Source organism: Podarcis filfolensis, assembly GCF_964270895.1.
Source record: "Podarcis filfolensis genome assembly, chromosome: 2".
Classification (NCBI taxonomy): Eukaryota; Metazoa; Chordata; class Lepidosauria; order Squamata; family Lacertidae; genus Podarcis; species Podarcis filfolensis.
In genome coordinates this window covers 91,753,685-91,776,453 of record NC_139605.1, presented here as the reverse complement: position 1 = coordinate 91,776,453, position 22,769 = coordinate 91,753,685, and the positions used below count along the sequence as shown (strand labels likewise).

Sequence of the window (22,769 nt, the reverse complement as noted above, 5' to 3'; positions counted from 1 at the left end):
CTATTACCGTATTGGCCTGAATATAAGCCATACTTTTTTTCCCAAATTCCAACCATGAAAAGTTAAAAGTGCAGCTTAAATTCGCAACCTTACAAAAATTGGCTTTTACGGGACTTCTGGTGAGGCAAGATGGCAGGCGCCACAGCAGCGCATAGCTCCTAGGACCACCAGCATACGACACAATTCTAACGAATCGGCTTATATTTGGGTATTGTCTTTTTTTTTCTTGAGTTTTAAAGGTGCGGCTTATTTGCAGGTATGGCTTATATTTGGGCCAATACGGTATAAATCAAAATGCAAAAAACAGCCTATGAAGCAAGTAGGGACCACATCCACATCACTGCTTCTAACCCCCTGCCTTAAAATGCCCTTGGGGGCCGGAAAAGGGAGGAAGACAGCACCCTCACCGCTTCTATCCGTCCAAATAAAAATGGTGCTTGGTGCTGGAAAAAGCAGGGAGGCAAGCCACTTCAGAAAAGCCTGCTGGATCAGACCATCTAGCTGAGCTTGTTTCCCACAGTGGCCAACCAGGACGATGCACCTGGAAAGCCCAAAAAGAGAATATGGGGGGGCTTGTCCCACAACTGTTCCCCAGGGACTGGTATTCAGAGGCATGTTGACTCTGGTCCTGACTGAAGGTAGCATGTACCTATCTACATCATGGCTAATAGCCATTGATAGCCTAAATGTTCATTAAATTGTCTATTTCCCTTCTAAATTGGTGGCCGTCACTGCTTCTTGGGGCAGCAAATTCCTTAACGCCCTATGCATTTTTCAGTTAGATACATTAATGAAAACAGCAGCTCTGATGGAGCCAATCTCTGCAGGCTTTTCTGAAGTTTCAGAGTGGTGGCACAGAATATGAGCTTTATATACTGTCAGCATATAAAAGACATGAAGCATATTGGCTGGGGAACTGCCAAGTCAGTGAGTATACTTACCCGCAAACTTGTGTGTCAGCATCTTAATGATCAGATTTAAATCCCACCCATGCCCATTTGAAACTGGGAATTTAGTCTGTTTTTTCCTATGCCTGGGCAGAAACAAATCTAACTGAAATAGTCTAATCTCATCTATCTAAAGGTTTGTTTGCTTGTTTTAATTTTAAATGGCACTTTCCAAGCTACTGTATTGAATTGAAGCTACTATCAAATTGTGGAGGGGCATGGTACTTGTCAGATATCATTTATGATAAAAGCTTTCACAAAATCAGAATAGCAACCAGTCACAAAACCCCGTTGATAATTGGGTTATAATTCATTAGCTTCTCAAGAGATAGCCTAAAACAGATCCTCCTCTGTCCCACATCACTATTGTTGCTTTATATCAGGGTGGGCCATCTGTGGCCCTCCAAATGTTGTTAAACTGCAATCCCCGTCATCTCTGACAACTGAGCATGCTGGCTGGAGATGAAGGGAGCTAGAGTCAAGAAGATATGGGGAAGCAAATATTCCCCATTCCTTTCTCAACCTTCATTTCTAAGCCTCTTGCAGCAGTGATTTGTGATATCCTTATGAACCTTCCAACAACTCTCTGCATTTTGATTACGTTTATCTTGCCCTTAGAGCAGGGGGTGGGGGGAACCTGTGGCTCACGAGATGTTGGACTACAATGTCTATTGTCCCTGACCATTGGCCATGCTGGCTGGTGTTGATGGGAGCTGTAGTCCAACAACATTTGTAGTGCCACAGGCTCCCATCCCTGCCTTGTTGCTGGTTATCACTCGGCTTACTTTACAGCAACCATTTCCAGTGCAAATCTAGACTACATTGCTATAATGATGCTCTTAGAAAAGATGAGATACCTTTCTACTAGCATAGTATACATACCTCATGGCATACAGTGACACATGTAGACGTTTCAATGCTGAGTAATGGGTTCATCAAACCTATTATTTAAATATTGCGAATGAATGGTTTAAAAAAACCAAGTTTCTTTGGAAACATTACGAAGTTCAATAGCTGGAGTCAAACAGAAAGGACTTCTCTTGTGACTGAGCTAAGAGATTATTTTATTTTAATCGCTGTATTTGGGCCCTTCCAAAATAGGTTAAGAGAAAGATCAGAGCAACACTCTCCACACTTGTGAGTCCCAGCAACTGGTATTATGGGTGGTTGGGGTGAGGGGCATTTTGCATCAAAATGCCATTGTAGTGCAAACCTGTCCAGTGTGGACAGCCAAAGTAATAGTGAGACTTTTTGGGGGCTCCTGTGCTTGTAATTAACAGCTTGCTTGAAACTTCTGCCTGTGTTATTGCATCTTGTTAAGCACAGCAGCAGGATTACTGATACCCCTTCATTACCATTAATAGAATCTGTTTTATTTTGTTTTGTGTTTCATCACCAATATTCTCCTACAGCAACCTGAACAAACAATAAAATGACCAGAAGCTACAAGTAGGTAACTTTTAATTAACATTGCAGAGTTCTTTTGCTAACCAATACTTCCTAATGAAGCATTATAGAAGGCCACGCTAATGGGCCCTGGCATAGAAGCAACCTGTGTCTTCCTGACCCAATGTAAATGAAATAACTGTAGCAGGCATTAAAGAGAATCCTGTTTTTGAGATTGCTTTTAAACCAAAGAGTGTCAGAGCATGTTAATTGTTGCCCAGGGGAAGATCTAGGTGATGCCCTCTCATTACCTGTGCTGGCAAGCAATAAACAAATGCCCAGGGAATGCAGCCATGCAAGACTGTAAATGGTTTTAATTTGCCAGCAAGAACATCAGTGAATTTTCCATTACATTCATCTCAAGGGGAACTATAGACCAGTGCTGAATATTCTTCTTTTTAGCATGGACTGCAGAAACCCAGGCCGCTCAAATGCAATTCAAAACAAATCAGCACACGTCTAGCTTGTTGCCTTAACATGGCAAACGAGGTATGCTGATTTGTTTTGAACTTGAGTTAGCAGCTTTCATTCATTTCAGCTCAGAAAGGACTCAACTTCCTGCAGTTAGCAAATAACAAAGGCTCCACTAGACTACAATCTTGTTTGTCAACACAGGTTGCTAAAGAAGACTGCTCAAGGAGCTCAAAAATCTTCCTGTTTTTGATCACATGGTGCACCATGGATTCTAGTTATTAATTAGCATAAGGACATTTGCACCGTCAAGGCATTTCAAAACAGCCTGGAGGTCCAGCTACTGCATTATCATGCTCTCTCCAACAGTGAATAGTCAGCAAAGCTCACAAGGAGTTGCATGCAGGTGGGAAAATGTTTGCCTGTTGAGAGTGAGGGCAAGGGACATTGCTGACACTCTGAATTGTCTTTGTACTGTTGTCACATAACCATATTTGAATGGTGATTTCATGTCATGGCAATTATCCATTTATACTAAGACCGAAGAGCTTTGGCCTGGCTCTGAATTGAGTGGCATGTATAGCTGGAAAGACGAAACCCTAGTTTTCAAACAAAGATGTAACTGAAGCAGCTGCCAATAGAGGCAGTGTGCAGGCATAAAAGAAGTAAATAGTCGGGCTATTAAAAGACAGCAGGACACCTCCTCCCAAGCCACTCTTTTCCTTCGAAAAGTGTGCAACCTTAGTTGAGACCCCTTTGATCAAACCTGAAGAGAAGGAAGGTGATTTAACACAGAAAAGAAATCCATTATGAAGTGTGAAACCTCAAGCATATTTGAACTTTTTATTGACTTCTTATTTCCCTCCCCCCTCTTTATGTTCCATTATAGCCAGAAAAGTTGTATTGGTATGGTGATTGCTTAAGCATAGGCAACAAAACTTCAATGATTGTACCACAATGCTCTCCATGCCTGGCCCCCTATTCACATCCCACCTCAAGCTTATTCTAGCTGGATCAGTGCTCCACAAACATCTTGTCCTGCAGATGAATCTTGTATTGGCATGCTGAAATCCTAGATTAAGACACAGTTGGTAACTGGGATTTAACTTCATGCTGTACATACACTCTGTCTCTGCCATTCCAGCTTGGAAGGAGAGGTTGGCTGAATTGAAGATAACGCACCTATTGATACATTTATCTCTCTCTCTCTCGAGTTTTTAAAGCAAGTTTAAGCCCCAAAATGAAATGCTCCAAGGCCATCAAGCACAATAATAAAGTTTTATCATCACGGAGTCAGGATTCCCGACATCATATTCAAACAATGACCTCCATCATTTGCCTCCATTGAAGCAGTCCAGAACTTCCTCGTGAGTTTTGCAAAGTTCATTCAAACACCCTTTTCCACTGTGGAATCTGCACTTTCTGGAGTGCCCCTCAGTCGCAGGTATCCCATGTTTTTGAGTTTGTGGCTTGAGAGGTAGGCGCTGGGGACAGCAACAAAAGTCTGTGATCAAGCATATAACTAAGAGGTTGTCCATGATGATAACAAAGGAGAAACTGGATTCCTCAAATGATTACTGAGGGGTCAAAGGAAAACGTCGTTCGGACCGAAGGAGGCAGAAACGCAAGTGGCAGAGACATCGGATTTGGAATGAAGGAACATCTGGGCAGAAACAAGAGACTGAGAATTGTGCTCTCCTAGTGCAAAGTAATGCTTCTTCAGAATCCTGAGCATCCAAGTTCAGGAGCTTTTTTTTTACAAGGCAAGTTTCTAGCCTGGCTAGTAATTTGGGCAAATTTGCTACTCAAGAATTAGAAGCCAGAAGAGGTTGGGCCAGACTTCCAGTGGTCAGGCTGTTGTTCTTGATGCTGTTACACCTCCTTCCCATAACCAGTCTCAAAACGTATCAACTTTGCTCCAAAAATTGTAAGCAGAATGAAGGGTGCACAAAGAAGAATGTGTGTGCAGTTGGTCTTGCTGCTTCTGTTTATTTTTACAGTCAGGAAGGTTTTCTAGTTGCAGACTTCTGAATATATCTATCCCCCCCCCCCTAGTGTAACTGGAGGACAAGAGCAACTGAGGAAGAGACTGCCCTTCATTAAGGGACCCAGTGAAAGTGACTGTGGAAAAAGAAATTGGATTTCCTCCTCTAATGTATAACAGTGCTATACTTGCTGACCTATCCTGATTTCCAGAAGTGAGACTGTCATGCACGCAGTGCCACTGCAAGCCTTGGCAAAACGTTTTTGTGTTTTCCATGCAGGTTACGAAATAATTTGATTCCCTTCCCTCTGAAGGGACAATCTTCCATGAGTTAATTTTTATTTTATCCTAGCCTCTGTGTGTACCAACATAAAAGCACTGGAGAATGAAGACCCTTGAAAACTCAAGCCCTTCTTAAAAGACCTCCCATCTCCTGGGTACCCATCAAAACAAGGCCAGCTAGTGGCAGGGATGTCCCAGTTCTCCATCAGAGGCAGCAGACTCCAGGCAATGTTCAACATGATGGAGCGATTGGTTCTTCTGTAGGCCACCAAACAAGGAGATTCTTGCTTATGAATCTCTTTGGCTTAGGCAGAAACTAGAGAAGAGTTTCCAGGGAGACGTTTTCCCCCACCCCCATCAAAACTAATGTGCCCACAAAGCCATTTTGCATGGGAGGTTTTCCATAGCAGCTGGGGAAGGAGCAAGAGAACAGTTTGCATGACACCAACAAGAGTCTTCTCAGAGGAAAGGGTTCATACCGCCTTGAGAAGGTAGTGGCGGGGGACCTGAGCCAGACAGTGGTAGGAGAGGTTGAGGCAAGTTGCCAGGTAGCTCTGGGAAAGGCCCTGCTCCAGTCTGAGGGAAGGCACTCATGGAGGCCGGGAGGGCCATCGCTGGTGGGATGCTGCTGAGTGGGAGAGGGAGTGAAGCACTGTAGGTCATGGAGTTCATGGTCATCCCCATAGCTATGGTGGGCACTGGGGAGCTGGTCCGCATCTGGTTGAGAGTTGGTTTGGGCTGGTCCATGACGTTGAATGGGTTGGTGGGAGAAGGTGTGCTGAGACCTGGAAGAAGGAGAGGGAGGGAGAGAAGCCATCAGCACAACATTCCAAAGGTCAGAGGCCAAGGAAGTGAAGCTCCCCTCCCCCTGTTTTTTTTTAAAAATGCACACAAATATGGCAGTATCTACAACCATGTGACCCAAACACTCTAATGTTAAATAAGGAAAGTGTGGAAACGTGTTGCTGAGGGTTCCCATTTTGCCACATATTTTGAGTTCCAAGTTTTGGAGTCAAAAGCAGAGAAGGCCTGAGCATCAATCACAGCAACTGGCAAATATCAACATGCCTAGTATGGAAGAAGTCTGAAATTTCTGACAAGGACTGGTTTCAGTGAAGAAATGGGCCCAGTAAAAAGAGGAGGGGAGGAAGAATAGCAGCTCTGTGTGGCAGGCGTTAGGGAGCGGACTGTACAATGGGGAACTAATGTGCTAGGCTGAGTGCAATCAAATGTGGGCACCAAACAAGATTGAGACAAGGCATGTTGCTGCCTGAAGCAAATGGTAAGATGGACCCCCCCCCATTCCACATATAAACACTGACCAAACTGATTAGACTGGCAATAAGAAAGCATCTTCCACTGCACCTGAGGTCAGTAGGCTAGCTCCAGGAGTGTAGGGCAGCCATGTGACACACACGGTTCTGTCCATAACATGAACACTACCTCCCATCTGCTGCCTGGGGCAGCTGCCACCCCAGTTGGCCTAATGGTAGGGCCAGCCACATTACAAAACTCTGGGCAAAACTGGGGGACAGAATTGCTAATGGATCTATTCTGCCTATAAGGCCTACCTGCCAGAAATGGATTACGAGACATCAGGTTCTGAGGGGCTGTGACCAAGGAGTCCAGATTAACCAGAGAAGAGGCATTTGGGCCAAGAAAGGCCTCTGGCGTTTTGCTGTCTTTCTTCTCCTTCTTTGAATCAGGAAGAGAGTCTCCTAAACCTGCAATATCAAAAACGTCCTTATTCTTGACTCCATTCTCTTTCGTGCTTGGAATAAGGTCACCAAACAGGTCCACATCTACCAACAATAAGAGAGAGAGAGAGAGGGAGGATGTGTTATTTCTGTTCCTTTTCACTGAGATACTCCATGGTTTGCCCCACATTTCCTGCTGGGTTCTCATTTAATCAATTAATTATTCAGTCCTTTCTTAGATGTACTGTATTGGCTCATCTTCAGATGAAGTTCTCAGAGTGGCTAATGATAAAAAAGATGAAATGAATGAAAACAATAGCTTGATAGATATAATTAAAAAAATCACTACAGTGGAAACACAAAAACAGAAAGCAAATGGAATAACTCAGTTGTGTGCATATGATCATTCTGTCAGTGCAAGCATTTCTGTTTCCCAAACAGAATGATCCCTCTCCTCCCCCTGCACAGGTTCTCCTTAACCTCCTGAATGGATTTGGGGGAGTTGTGAGGAGAGGAGATGGGGAAGCCTTATTGCCCTAGTGGGAAACCTTGCATTAGCTTCCGCTAGCATCCCTGCTTAGTTGGGCCAGAGCAACAATAAAACTCCATCTCAAAGATTCTCATGCATTCTAATAGAACTACAAGGACTGGGCAAATACAAAGGTGTTAAGTTGACATCAGAAAGAGAAAGAGAATGGCACCAAGCAAATCTCTCTTGAGAAGGTATCCCAAAGGTGAGGCACCAGTTGATGATCATAACATTTGGAGAAGGGCATAAGAAGGGCCAATCAGGCTCCTGCAGGAGGAGGAATCCTCTAGGTCAGCTTTCCACAAGTCGGTGGTCTTGAGATCTTTTGGACTACTACTCTCATCAGCTCCAGCCAACCAGCATAGCCAGTGGTCAGGGATAATAGGAGTTGTGGTCCAACAACATATGGGGGAGGCACCAGATTGACCAGAAACCATTTGGGGCTTGAAAAAGGCTAAAACAAGCACATTGGACATGGAATCTATTTCACGCTGCATTCTGCCACAACCCTTTATACTTAAGATTCCACCATTTCCAAAGATGCACTTCCGTACATCTTTAGGAGAGGGGTGTGTGTGTGGCTTACATCAGCAGGTGTACAACCTACCAGTTCAATCTCCAGTTAAAAGGAACTTAATTTCCAGAATAGGGAAAGATGTGTACCTAGATGCCCCTGGAGAGCTGCTGCCCATAACAACAAGCATTGCTGCTGTGGATGTGTCATTGCTCAAAGTATAAAGCATTGCTTACATAATTGTCCTAATGCTCAGCGCTGCCTTCCTTTAACACACATTTGTTGCTGTCTCATCGTTCAAGTCCCACTTTAAAGCTTCTTCTCTAAGGCATTTCCCCCCCTCCCAAACTCTATTGCAAATTGGGATTGCTGCTAGAAACCTTTTGTGGGTAATGCATTCTAATATAACCTTTGCACATGGACATTTTTTTAAAAAATCCATCTTAGGAGCTCCCAATGTTACATTGGCACCAGCCCCCATCAAAAGCATAGAGCTGGAAGGAACCACCTGAAAGGCCATCTCTAGTCCTACTCACTGCCAGTGTGGGAAATCAGACCAGAATGGAAACTCTAGAGCAGCTTTCCCCAACCTTGTGCCATCCAGATTTTTTGGACTACAATTCCAATCAACCTCAGGTCCTGTGGCCAGGGATTATGAGAATGGTAGTCCAACACATCTGGAGGGCACCAGGTTGGGGAAAGCTGCTCTGGAGCTTTAAGGCTAGAACTAATCATCAAAACACGATAGGTGTAAGCAAGGGCAAAGCCATGGACTTATTTTCCAGCAGGATGCATACTATGAAACAAAAGCAGTGGGAGAAGAAGAGTAGTATGTGTGAAATTTACCTCCATGGCAGCCATCAAAATTATAGGATCAAAATGATGCCTGAAAGTGCATATGGAGGACCTGTCCCTTTCACTTACCTACTGGGCTGTTGGATTTCCCAGAACTGTCATGTTCTGGCTGATCCATGTGTTCAGGTAGTTTTGCAAACAAGTCAAAAGCAGCACTGCCTATGGAGGAGTTGAAGACAGAAAGAAAGCTTAGGGGAGGGGGCGCTAAATAAGTTGGGCCCACCCCCTTTTGAGTGAGTAGGACTGGCTCTGTCTACCCCATCTCAACACCACTGCTGATTTAGGAGTTCGGGGAAAGCAGGGCTAACAATGAATCCCCAACGTTGTCCTTCCCAATGGAAACCAAGAACAGGGGAAAGAGTTCCCACAGGCATTCCCTTTGGGAGCTCTCGAAAAGTGGTGGCTGGGAATGTGCTTATCCTCTCCCTCCATCACCAGTTTGTTGCTTGGAACTGGGAGCCCAGCAGCAGCAGCAGAGAAGAGGTGGTCCTGCTGCAGGATGTTACGTGAAGCTGCACATGGAACTCTCTCGCATCAATAGAAAGAGATACACATGCACAACCTGGCACGATAGCTGCTGGTCCCATATCTATTGCATGTGCTTCTAGGCTCCCTCCTATGGTTTGCCACTTGGGTACTCACCTGGAGAGATCTGCTTCTCACCCTAGGTAAAGGTAAAGGGACCCCTGACTGTTAGGTCCAGTCGTAGCCAACTCTGGGGTTGCAGCGCTCATCTCGCTTTATTGGCCGAGGGAGCCGGCGTACAGCTTCCGGGTCATGTGGCCAGCATGACTAAGCCGCTTCTGGCGAACCAGAGCAGCGCACGGAAACGCCATTTACCTTCCCGCCGGAGCGGTACCTATTTATCTACTTGCACTTAGATGTGCTTTCGAACTGCTAGGTTGGCGGGAGTAGGGACCGAACAACGGGAGCTCACCCCGTCGCAGGGATTCGAACCGCCGACCTTCTGATCGGCAAGTCCTAGGCTCAGTGGTTTAACCCACAGTGCCACCCGTGTCCCTCTTCTCACCCTAGCTGAGTAGATAAACAGCACATGACATGGCTCACATAAAGCAAGAGAGTTGGGGAAATTGCAGCTGGCGGTTTTGAAGGAAGGAATGGGAAACCGGACAATTCTACAGATTAGGTGGCATTGAGGACTACAAGTGAAAAAGAGCTTCTCTTACCAGACGTGGAAGACTTCTCCACAGTGCCTCCCCAAGGGTCAGCAGCAGAAGCAGTGCCTGCAGGAACTAGTGCAGGGGGTGAGGACTTTCCCCAGGGGTCCGAAGAAGAGACACTCGAAGGCAGGGATTTGACCCCCCATGGATCAGAAGAGGAAGCAGAGGAGGAAGAGGCATGAGGAAGGTTCCAGGGAGAGGCTTGATTGGTAGAACATGCTGTCTTACTTAGAGGATCCCCTGAAGATACGGGCACCCAAGGGTCTGCCGTGGGGCCCCAGGATGTTCCTGTCGATTCCACGGTGGACTTGGTATCTGGAGGGGGAGAAAGGAGTGTCAAGGGAAACAAAATGTAGACAGGATGTGGACAGGGGAAATGAAAAAGGAATAAATAAAGAACTAGTATTGATGAAGCTAAAAGCAGATGAATGGGAACAGCATTAGAGATGTTACCTGATTTAAGAAATCTTAGTTGATCAATTGCATGAGAATTAATTGATTAAATCTGCACAAGTTTGCACATCAACGTGTTCTGAAGAGTGGGGAACACATTTAGATGATGCACATATATGACCCAAAAGGAACTATTGTAGAAGGAACATCTCGAGCATGAGACACAAGGTGGGGGCAGGAGAGAAAGTCCCTTCTTCCAAGATGGCACCTGCTTGTAGTAATAATTAACATGTTTAAAGAGAAAAATCTGCCTACCCCTCCAGTAACCAGGGCACCTTCTTCGTCCATAATAATAATAATAATAACAAACTTAAGCCAAGGCTGGGGAATCTGTTGCCCACCGAATGATGGACTCCAGCTCCCATTCGCCATGCTGGCTGGGGCTGATGGGAATTAAGAGTCCAACAGCATCATTTGGAAGGCAACAGGTTCCCTATCCCTGATTTAAGCAAATGGGTTAGTCAACTAAACGCTGCAGCCCAAATCAGAACCATAGAAAACAATGGGTTAACATTTGCCCAAGCTGGCTGAAAGCATGGGTGGAATGGGAGAGGTGTGTGGGTGGAATGGAGAAAGAAGAAAGAGGCTGCAAAGATCCTTACTGTTATGCTCCCAAGAAGTAGACAAGGACAGAGCTGGAGGAGAGAAGGCTGCATCATGATTCCAAACCTCAACAGATCGATTGTTGCCCCCACCTGGAATATCCCATGGGTCAGCTGAAGTGTGGGTAGAAGTGATCGGTGCCGGTCCAAAAATGTCTGCCAGCTCCAGCACAGAAGACTGGAAAGATACAAAGGGATAAAATGCATTAGGACCTAGAAATCCCAAGAACGTGTACGCTTCAAACTGCACCAAGACTGTACAGGTTTGGAAGCTATCAAAAAAGCAGAGGGCTTCCTTCCACTCTCCCAAGGCATGGTGTTGCAATTTCTCCCTTCCTTAAGAGCTTCAGAAAGTAAAATTATACACAAGTTCCCAAGCTATGAGTGTGTGAATGGTCTCTTAATTGCTTGATGCTGTTGAATTGTTAGAGCTAACACCAATGCATGGAAGAAGCATTGGTACCTCATGTAAGCTCTTCTGAGTGTAGCAGGATCTATGTGCAATAAATAGATGAATGAAAACCACCAGTGGACTTGGCTCCAGAATACAGTGGTACCTCGGGTTAAGAACTTAATTCGTTCCGGTGGTCCGTTCTTAACCTGAAACTGTTCTTAACCTGAGGTACCACTTTAGCTAATGGGGCCTCCTGCTGCAACCGCGAGATTTCTGTTCTCATCCTGAGGTAAAGTTCTTAACCTGAGGTACTATTTCTGGGTTAGCAGAATCTGTAACCTGAAGCATCTGTAACCTGAAGCGTCTGTAACCTGAAGGGTCTGTAACCTGAAGTACCACTGTAAATGGAGTATGAGCAACTGACCAGTTTTCTTCAGTTTGACTGTTAATTTTAGGGGCAACTCTCAGGACAAATTCTCACTCTGTAACCAGCAGTGAGTGAGTGGGAAGGACTTCAGCCCCAGGATTACCAATTTGCAATTCCATCTGAAGCAGAAGCCACCGTAGATACTTCAGAGAGATCAGTGGAGCTAGCACAGGTGGAATACAAATTGGCATACACCAAAGCAAGTATTTATGTATGTCCACCATAATATAACCAAGCAGCTGGTGCCTCCTACCTGACTTTTCTTGGTCTTTTCTTCTTCTTCTTCTTCTTCCACGCCCTGGTGACTTTCTTCCAATGCCCTCTGCAGTAGTGAGTTTTCTCCTTGCCATGCCCTCACTTCCTGTAATCAAAATGAACAGCCAACGGGGTATGAGCTGAATACAAGAAAAATGAAATATTATTTCATACTGGTCATGGCCATCATTTAGGTAAGCGTGGCAACTGCACTTTCCATTTCCATACTTCTATACCCCATGTTAAACTGTTCTCTGTTAGGAACAGTTAGTTTTTAGAACTATGTAAGTTATATAAAAAAAAAATACCAGCCAGAAAAGACCCAGAAGGCAGAAAGAAGCGGACATAGCTGGGGGTGAGGTAGGAATTGGGGGAGGGTGGGTCTAGAATTCTTTCATCTTAAAAAGAAAAGTGAGAAGGTTTTGAGTCCAAGGGCCAGTTGCAATTTTACATATACTTACTTGGAAATAAGTCCCGCTGAGCCCCATGGGGCTTATTTTCAAGTAGATATGCTTTGGAGTATGTTTGGTGTTTCATTATCAATGTGAAAAGAGGCAATTTCGCCATCCTTGGACTGATTTTCAAATGTTGGGTTTTGACAAATTTCCACAACTGATCAGAGTTATCCAGAGATACCCAGTCTTGAGTTCCCAAGTCTCTGAAACGATCTCCTATGCGAGTCAAGATTTCTTTCAGAACCGTGAGGACCTGAAACCTCATTGTTTTACACATGGGTATTTTCTGGAAATACCAACTCTGAGGCCTGTGGCAAACGGAACAAGATGTACAGAATTTCTAGACTCTTCTGGAGATAGCAGCATTGTCTCAGGAAGGAGCTACCAAGCTTAGGCCAAAAGCTTTCCCACTTAAAGAGGTGTGAATTCAAGAAGAGGAAAGTTAAAAGTGCCCTTTCACCACCTGGGTTTGGGATACCTTCTCATGCTCCTGTTTGCTCAGGGTAAGCGCTATCTGTAATTGCAAGTCTTCATCTGTGCTGGAGACTGGAGGAAGTGGCTGCTGACAATGAAGGAGAATGGGGTAAAAGTTTGTTCCTGCTCCAGGGCTTTGGATTCAGTCATTTATTTCTGGGTCACAACCTTCCAAACCCACCCCACTTCCCCTTGATAATCAAAGAGCAAGATGGCTTTGAATCCAGCCATGCAACTGTTCAACTAGCTTTGCCCATTTAGATACTCATCCCACAAATCTTTAATGCCTATTCTTTCACAAAGTTTGCAGTCCCTCCCAGTGGCGTAGCGTGGGTTGTCAGCACCCGGGGCAAGGCAAGTGATTTGCGCCCCCTAACCCGTGGATTTGTGCCCCCTAACCCGTGGATTTGCGCCCCCTAACCCATGGATTTGCCCTAACCCCAGATGTTGCGCCCGGTGCGGCCGGCCCCCCCCTGCACCCCCCACGCTATGCCACTGGTCCCTCCCCTCCAACCCTTGCTTCTATTTCTTTCCACCCATATATTTACACATGGCTTGCTTACAATAATGCTAAATCACCTCTCAGCAAAAAATAATAATAATAAAAAGCAGCTGCTGCCCAAACATTAAAAATGCAAGCATCCTAATAAATCCATAAAACAGTAACTAAATAAAAGCAACCATCACCAGGACATGAATGATAGTAGCTAGGTTTCTATATTTCAGTCATAGGAGGTGCAGATGGTGAACTAACTAGAGCTGGCACTCTGATTCATGGCCACCACCTGAGAATCTAAGAGCATCCTCAAACTATGAACCTTATGGATGTGTGTGATCCTAATCAAGCACTGACATTTCCTCAGCCAACAGACATTTCAGCCAAGTTCTCCAGATACTAGTCTCTCAAGTCCTTGCCCTGAAATGGCAGGAGTTGCTTTCATTTAATTTGTTAAAGATTTCTACACTACCCTTTGATTACAATTGTCCAGAGTACTTTACAATAGGTAAAGGTTAAAGACTGGCCTACAGTTACCCAAGGTCAGCCAGGTCTATTGGGGCTTCCCCCCCCCCCCCGCTTCCCAGCAGGAGATGAATCATTTCCTCATTTGAGACAGAAACCCTAAAAGCAGTATTCACTCTTCTGCCATTCAGACTGGCCAGCCTTCCATAGCTGGTCACCTTCTGCCAGGAAGGTCAATAACTGAAGAGGCATAGGGTTGTATTCAGTGCTGAGCCTGCTGTGCCCTGCTCATGAAACAGAACCACTTCCTCCTCTCCTCCTCCTGGTCTGTATGCCCCAGAATTCTGCTCCAGAGGGTCCCCTAACTCTCTGGAGCACATCTTGACTGTGTCTGGGTCAGGGATGCAGGGGGAAGAAAAGGAAGGGGAAATCCTGTTGTATGAGCAGAACAGCAGCGTTGGCTACAACCCATGTTCTGCTTCTGTCCCAGAAATGTCTCAGTACCTCATCTGCCTCTTCAAGTGAAATCAACGGAAGCTCATCCAAGCAACCTTGAGTAGCAGTGGCAGGACACTGAGCTCAATGTGACATCCAAGTCATGGCAGATGTGACTCAGTTTATCTGCAAAATGTTTTGCAAAGAAGTTGCAGTAGGCTACTGATGGTTCTGTGGCTGGGATGCGGAACAAGTGGTCCTCTAGAGATGTTGCTAGGCTACAACTCCCATCATCCCTGACCATAGGCAGTGCTGAGGTTGATGGAAGCTGGAGTCCAACAACAGCATCTCTTAAGTCCACAAGTTCACCATTCCCATTATATGTGTTCATCAATGGGTGGTTGTTTCTGCGGGAGCACTGCCATGGCAGCAGGGAGGTTTTTGTGCATTTCCTACAAAGCCAGAAAGCTTTCCTTTGCCCTACTAGACCACTCAAGTGCAAACACCTACATATAAGAAAACAATCCCAGTAACCTTGCACGGACCTATAACACCAAGATCTCAATCTACAATTAACAATAATGCACCAACAGCTTGTCATGTTGCACCCAATGACTTTCTACAGCTTTCTTCTTTTTTTAACCCCAGTGCCTGCCTACAGCTTTGGTTTTTGTTTGGACTTTTAGCAAGCTGGCTGGCTTCCCAAGGTAATGTAACCTGAGAGCTTGCCTTGCTGGCTGCTATGACCCTTCTGTCCTTTCTTCGGGCTGGAGCTTATCAAGTGTCGTTCCAAAACCCAATTCCCTACAAGGAGGCTGATCAGCAAGCAAACAGACGGTGGCACCAGCAGGGACGGCTGCTTTGTTACCCTAATAATGGGGGAAAGCACAATCACACTTTTGTGGGAATACAAACAACAGTCATCACCATTCCTTGCAGAGACGTAGCCCTTTCAGGCACCATCATTAACACTGCCTCGAGAAAGACTGTTACAAGCAGCAATCATTGATCTCACGCTTTTAATTTGCCAAATCCTTCACAGAACTTATTGCCTTTGGCCCCACTCTGGTTCTAGCTGAGTGTGGGAAAAGGTGGTTCCAGGTAAGGATACAGGTCTCCACATCCATTAGAAAGGCACATCCCGCCAATTCAGCCAACCAGCATTATGGTGCAAGCAAAGATGTCCATTGAGCCTCCTATGTCAGCCATTGTGTTCCAAATCTCGCCCAAGAAACTGTCTGATCTCTGCCCCTGGCAACTCCTACGCAAACACAAATAGTAGTTAAAAAGAGAAAAACAAGATCCCAGCGCTAGCTGACCTAGATGTTCCTCCACCGAACAAAACTATCAATCATCTTCTTTCTTTTGACTTGGGCTGTGACCATGCCAGAATCACTGCCATTGGGGAAAAGACTGTCCTTCGTCATGTGTTCCTTAATGTATTGTTTCATTGTTGGTGCAGCACAGAATGTTTCAAGGAACTCGGTGAGCTTTTCACGTTGCAACCCTGCATACTGTATGTAACGGGTTCCTCGTTCCTGATGAATGTTGCTCTTTTCCCTATTTAGCAAGGTGTTGCAGGGGAAGATTTTGTGACTTTTTAAAATGACTCCAGAGTTGCGCACAGATTTAAACAGGCCTTCTGTTTATCCACATATAGAACTCAGAATGTGGACATTTCTGCATTCCAAAACTACTACATTTGCATATGTAATTGCTTCCCATTCTGATTTAAATAATAATAATTGTGATGGACAAAGCAGGAATAAGGGACCCAGGAAAAACTGAGGCACTGCATAATATGTCCCTTGCTATATTCAAGTGATGTACTGCTAAGCCTGCTATTTATTTTGAGATACAAATTCCCTTATTAAAAAAAAAAAAACAGAAGTTGAATACACTGTGGTATTGGATACAAGTTTTGAATGGGAAGCAGAATTTTCCTGCCACTCTCTAAAACCTGAGTGTTAGAGAGAGAGAGAGAGAGAGAGAGAGCGAGAGAGAGAGACATAGTTGAAAGGCACATTAAGTATGGGTTGGGTCTTGTTGACCCTAGTAAAGCTGTCAGAGAACATGGAGCATTTAACTGGTGATTAAAGGTAAAGGTAAAGGGACCCCTGACCATTAGGTCCAGTCGTGACCGACTCCGGGGTTGCGGCGCTCATCTCGCTTTATTGGCCGAGGGAGCCGGCTTACAGCTTCCGGGTCATGTGGGCAGCATGACTAAGCCACTTCTGGCAAACCAGAGCAGCGCACGGAAACACCGTTTACCTTCCTGCTGGAGCGGTACCTATTTATCTACTTGCACTTTGACGTACTTTTGAACTGCTAGGTTGGCAGGAGCAGGGATTGAGCAACGGGAGCTCACCCCGTTGCAGGGATTTGAACCACCGACCTTCTGATTGACAAGTCCTAGGCTCTGTGTTTTAACCCACAGCGCCACCCGTGTCCCTTAACTGGTGATTAGGGAGACCCAAATTTGAATGAATGAAATATCATACAAAAACTGCTCAGTACTTTTCTGCAGCTGCCAGATATTGAATTACCTCTTCTAGATCTCCACTGCACTGTTTCCCATAGTGGACCTAACACCCCTAAGGCAGGCAACAGCTGCTTCCTCCACGATGCACATGGAAATGCCCTCACACAGGAATTTTACTCGAGAACACAGGAAGCTGTGTCAGAAAATCTGCCCATCTAGCTCATTAGTGTCTACACTGGCTGGCCGTGGCCCTCCAGGATTTCAGGTGGGGAATCTCTCTCAGCCCCATCTGGACATGCCAGGGACTGAACCAGGGATTTTCTGCATGCAAAACAGAATTCTTGTCACTGAGCTAGTCCCCTTCACAGAAAACTCTATAGCCAAGCTGCTTTGTAATTGGTCATCGCAAGGTGAATTTTGCAAAGATAAGCGATGCTCTTATTTCAGAAATGATTAAAATAAAGGATTTAGTTATGTTGGCATATTTATGCTTGCGAACAAGAAACAATCCTCCAGATAAATATGCCAGTGAGTTCTTTTAGTAGCACCTTCAAATAAGGGGATGCTTCTGTTGCAATGAAGAAACGTGAGCACAAAGCTAATAATACAGTAAAAATCTATCATTTGCCCGATAATAAATGTTGGAAATGTAAAGAAAATGAAGGTACATTCTTTCACCATTGGTGGACGTGCCCAAGGATAAAGGCTTTCTGGGAGATGATATATAATGAAATGAAAAAGGTATTTAAATATACCTTCTTGAAGAAACCAGAGGCCTTTCTCCTGGGCATGGTCGGCCAATTGGTGTCAAAGAAGGATAGAACTTTCTTTATGTACGCTACAACAGCAGCAAGAATACTCATCGCAAGGTATTGGAAGACACAAGAGCTACCCACCCTGGAAGAATGGCAGATGAAAGTGATGGACTATATGGAACTGGCGGAAATGACTGGCAGAATCCGAGACCAGGGAGAAGAGTTGGTGGAAGAAGATTGGAAGAAATTTAAAGACTATTTGCAGAAACATTGTAAAATTAATGAATGTTAAAATGATGTTGGATTGAAATCAAGCGGCCTTAGCAACAAGGTTAATAAGAATATGTAAAAATGGATTGATAACGGATGAAAATATAAAGTTATAATATGTTGAGATATAGAGTTAAGATAAAAGAAAGAGGGTAAGGATTTGCTGAATTAATCATGTGAACGGGAATACAAAAAAGGAAGGTGTGAGGAGGTCAGGGAAATAAGCAAATGAAATTTAAGATATGAAAAATTGATTTGTTTTTAATTATTTTTTATCTACTTTTTCTGTATTTTTTATCTTTTTTTCTATGTATTTTTGTATTTTTTGTATTTTTTTTTCTTTTTTCTGCTTTCTTTTTACTTTGTAATTTTCTTCTTTTTGTAAAACTTCAATAAATATCTTTCAAAAAAAAAAAACAACTACAGGAACTAGACACTGCAGGAGGTGAATGTGCTATCCCACCTTGTGGTTTTTCTTTACTGTCTAGAATCCTGCACTCCCAACCACCCCACCCTATTTTGTTTTCATGAAAACTCCTTCATCACACACAGCTGAGCTGTTTCAGCCTTTAACTACTGAGAAATGCCTACCCAATACAGGTGATACAAAGGCAACAAGTCCAAACTAGTTACTTGTGGAGAAGCACAATGCAGTCATGTGCTAACTTTAAGCTCTCTGAATGCCCGTGCCTAACATGATCGCCCCTAGGCAGTCATTCTAGCATACCGCCAACTGGTAGACAGCTCGCAGCTAACTTGCCAGCTGGCAGCTAATTTGGGCTCATTATTGACTGGTAAGCACAGGTAGTGAAGGCAGTGATACTAAAAATGATGTGTTTGCTTGTCTGTTTTGTTACACTGGGGGGTGTGGAACCCTTCAAATCCTTCACCAACTATGAAACAGTCTAGCTTTGGAGTAGGAACATTTGCTGGCAGGAACAGACCCTTGGCTTAGCTCCAGGTGAAGCACACAGTAATAATACAATTTAGTACAGGACTTCTCAAGGGTGTTCGCACACTGCGTTCAACCAGTGTACCAGCTGTGTACACAAGCAGTTGAGCTTTGCACTCATGCAATAACCTGCATGTAACATTCAACCTATGTGCGCAATAGGTGAGCTGTACAGATCAACAAGCATACACACCTGCTTGGCAGGGGGTTGGACTCAATGGCCCTTGTGGTCTCTTCCAACTCTATGATTCTATGATTCTTGGACACTTTCACACAAACACATGTGCATGTGTAGAGGCACCTTGTAGCTGTGTTCAGTGGGACGTGTGAACAAGCCTTCAGTCCACTCTTTATCAGTCCAGTGATCCAACCCACAATGCTATAGAGCCCTGACACCGATGTGAACACCATCACAGGGCCCCTGGTGAGTTGTGGTGGGAACAGGTGATATGAAAAACTATGAGACCAGTATGAGGATGGCCTGAGCCCTAGCGCTCACCCCAAGGAATCTCCACTGGCACAGGGGCTGCAGAATGCTGGGGAGCCACAACAGAGTCAGCACCTATTCAGAATGGAGCTCTGCCAGTATAATGTACAAAACAGGGAGTGAACCAATCCCTAGATACAAGGCATAAGAGGTTAGCTGAGCTTTTAAGTAAAGAAAAAACCTTACAGCGAACAGAATTCATCAGTATGTGTGTCGGCACAATTGTGTTCCCCAACAAATATAAATCAGCCCCCAAACTAAGTATCGGGGAAACAAAAGGAGGGCTTCTGGAGGTAAGAAAAGAGCAAAAGCGAGTCTACTCTAAGGAGGAAAAGGGGAAGGTGAGTTACTTTGGAGGGGGCGGGATAATAATAGAACACATCATGCTAAATGTGCATGTGTGAGTTTCATTTGTCATCCCCAGTATGAAAACAGAAATTGCTGTGTAGGAGAGAACAAAGGGTTATAGCTGCCATTAGGTATCACTGGCCTGTTTTCCAACTCTGCACCTAACAATTAAAACAATTAGAAGGATATGACTGCATCCTCATGATTATACTGTGGGGCGGCCTAGTCATTTTGCTGCATCACTGAATGGAAGGGTTAGCCATCCTTTTCCAGGTTAAAGGGATTAAGCCCTGATTGTTACTACAGCTCTTCCGATACTTTAGCCACACCCTCACCTTGACCCACTGACCCACCACCCATTCTGTTTTTCCCTCCTTCTGGATCCCTATTGGGGCAGGGACTGACTGACTGACTGGCCTGGAAGAAGGACAGCACTGCTACCCCAAAGGTGGACTCTTGTTTTAGAGGAATTAATTTTTGAGATATTATTTGTATTTGTGTTGTTGGTGTTGTTGTTGTTGTTGTTTGGGAATGGACTGGTTATGTGGCCTATCAATTAAGCCCCCCTCTAGTAAGTTTAGAGTTGTTATCACAAAGACCAACACAAGTGTCTCCCCCACTGGAGGTTAATAAGAAGGGGAAGGGGGATAAAGTAAGAAAAGGACCCACATGCTGAAACCAACTATTGGCCTGAGAATATCCCTGAGGTCCCCAACGTAGCACTCGTGGGCCCCATGGTGCCTTTTGACACCTCCCCTGAGTCATTAATTTTGGGGAGGTGTTCTTGTTTTTTTGCCAGTTCCCCCACCTTGAACACTGCCAGCTGTGAAACTGATATTTTGTAGCACCCCCAGCATGTTCAATTGCTCAAAATTTGGGGACCTGGTAGAACTTCTCCCTCATCTTCCCATAATCCCACCTGCACTGCACAGACTGAAGGTGGTGGTGCTCAGGGAAGTTAACATGAGAGTGAGACAGGAGTCCATTGGGTGTAGCAATCAGCCCTTACATGACTAAGGAGACTCTGCTGTTAAACTAGTGTCTGAACTAGCTGTCCGTGTCACCATCTTTTAGCCTGACCCATCCTGCGGGGTTGTTGTGAGGGTGAAAAGAGGAACGAGCCCCCACTTACACACCCTTGAACCTCTTGGAGGAATTGCGAAAGACAATACATTGCCGTCTTTGAATTTCATCTCCATTACTCATCAAGGAACACACAGTAGCAAGCCCCAAGGTCTCCTTAGTTAGAAAGGTAGGAGACTGTTTAGTTGGCACTTCCGTGAAGTGCACAAATGGAGTCTGGTGTATCCAAGCATAAAGGGGCACACTGCAGGCATGATTCAGTGAGACTTAAAGATCCTTACTTTCAGGAGCAGAGGAAGAACATTACTCTGCATGACAGAGGATGGCCCAGGTAGGTGAGAATGCTGTCACTTCCACTTGGCTGTGCAAGTTTGTTAAGGACACAAATAGCCTTCCCTTCCTCCCCTGCCTGGCTTCTTCACAGTGGTGGAAATTCTGAGAGCTGAGATTCCGAGAGTTCTCTTGCTCCAGACCAGACACCCTTCGCCCTCGGAAATCTCACACCTTTAAGGGCTGCTTCCCATTTCGCATTTCCAATCTCACATAATAGTTGGAAGCAGCTCTGCACAGGTCCAGAATATGTGAAACTGGACAAAACATTGTAGGTATTACATTTACAGCACTTGCAGTCTCCATACTTTATTATAGTCATGTGTGGTGCAGGGTGACTACCAGTAAATATATATATATCGACAAACACCACCAAAATAAAAGGACATGGAATTAGATAAACTTGGATGTAGTGAGTTATATGCATTGATAGAAATTTAGAAACAATTACTGTAAGAGTTCAATAGATATATAATGGGAGGAATTCATCTTAGAGCTAAGGAGACTGCTCTGTCAGTGCAAACATTTTCTGCTTGCCTGATGGAACAATCTGCCCTCTCCTCCCCACATGTGGGGTTCTCCTGATTCCCCTCCCAAACCATTTTTTTTTTGGGGGGGGGGAGCCACATTGCACTAGCAGAAGTCAATGTGTGGCCTTGCATTGGCAAGACTAGTCAGCTGAATCCAGCTCCATGCATCTCACCATAGCAGGAAAGACTATGACCGGGTGACCTGGGTACCTATTTAGTCTGCTGCCCAGGTGTTCACAGTTGATGGGCAGTGCCTAACCCCCTGGTCTCCCTTTTTGTTGTTCCTCGTCTTTAAACATTCTTGGACCAGACCTCAAACAGAGGGATCCTTCAAGTAAAGGACTATCCTCTAACAGCCTTTCAAATAGAGAGTGCAAAGTAGGACTCATGACCATCCTAGAGTGGTGGTTCTCAAAATATTTTCTGACTGTTCCTGAACCCCATAGGAAACAAAGGAGTTCAATGGGGCTAATCTATTGGGGCAAATGGGACATTGTACCAACAAACTCAGTCTGCCCACAACCAGCCACCATCTGCCTGCCTTCTTACAAACAGTTCAGGGGGTTGGCACTAGCTACCAGCTTCCTCTCAATGTTGCCCTTGTAGAACTTAGCAGGGAGAAGGACGGAGACAGAACTAGAATCACTTTGCTGCTGTGGCAAAAAGAAATATATTGGGCAGGAGTGAAGAAAGCAGCTGTTCAGGGCTCCTGTTCAGGAACAAATTATAATTTGCACCACGCACATTGAGGGTCTCTTGGTCAATCTTCTCTTCAGTCCAGTGAATTTGGCTGATCCACAGGGATGGGCAGTGGGCACTCCTTTCATTCAGTGAACTTTGTAGGGGGTCTTTACCCCCAAACACAAATCCACCCTTTAGGACACTTCATTTCATTGTGCTCAGTGCTCATAAAGCAACCCTGATAAGCAAGCTCTCTCCCACTCTAGTTCAGTTTCTTTGCACTCCAATTCTTTAATTTCCAAATCTCATCTCTGAGATGGTCTCCTGCTCAGCAAATGCCTTGATAAGCTGTCTCTTAAGGCTTGGGTTCCATTTTCCTCAATGAAGCTCATGGATAATTGGGCAAATCATTCACCAAATTAGAGTAGGTCCAAAAGACCTGTGGAACTCTTCTATGGGAACAGAAGGACTATACAGTGGTACCTCGGGTTACATACGCTTCAGGTTAAGTATGCTTCAGGTTACAGACTCCGCTAACCCAGAAATAGT

General features: G+C 44.8%; 1 protein-coding gene and 1 long non-coding RNA gene across 16 annotated transcripts in view; one reads left to right on the top strand and one right to left on the bottom strand.

Annotated features, from left to right (window-relative positions):
• The first annotated feature begins 222 nt into the window (after positions 1-222).
• Positions 223-4,168, top strand: LOC310755480. Its single transcript, XR_014544393.1, has 2 exons — positions 223-927; positions 2,360-4,168. It is a non-coding gene; the product is annotated as an uncharacterized lncRNA (long non-coding RNA).
• EPN3 (epsin 3) overlaps positions 3,634-22,769 on the bottom strand; it is a 36,265-nt gene continuing 17,129 nt past the window's right edge. For 2 of the 15 annotated variants that reach the window (XM_083598175.1, XM_083598176.1), the window contains exons 4-10: positions 12,911-12,991; positions 11,976-12,083; positions 10,995-11,079; positions 9,853-10,161; positions 8,735-8,824; positions 6,642-6,872; positions 3,634-5,855 (exon numbers count right to left, since the gene is read on the bottom strand). In XM_083598175.1, the coding sequence (XP_083454301.1) occupies positions 5,530-5,855; positions 6,642-6,872; positions 8,735-8,824; positions 9,853-10,161; positions 10,995-11,079; positions 11,976-12,083; positions 12,911-12,991 (1,230 nt within the window). In that variant the 3' untranslated portion in view covers positions 3,634-5,529. Of the gene's footprint in view, positions 5,856-6,641; positions 6,873-8,734; positions 8,825-9,852; positions 10,162-10,901; positions 11,080-11,975; positions 12,084-12,910; positions 12,995-22,769 lie in introns of all 15 variants that reach the window. The other 13 variants (XM_083598166.1, XM_083598167.1, XM_083598170.1 and 10 more) reach the window with 12 other exon arrangements.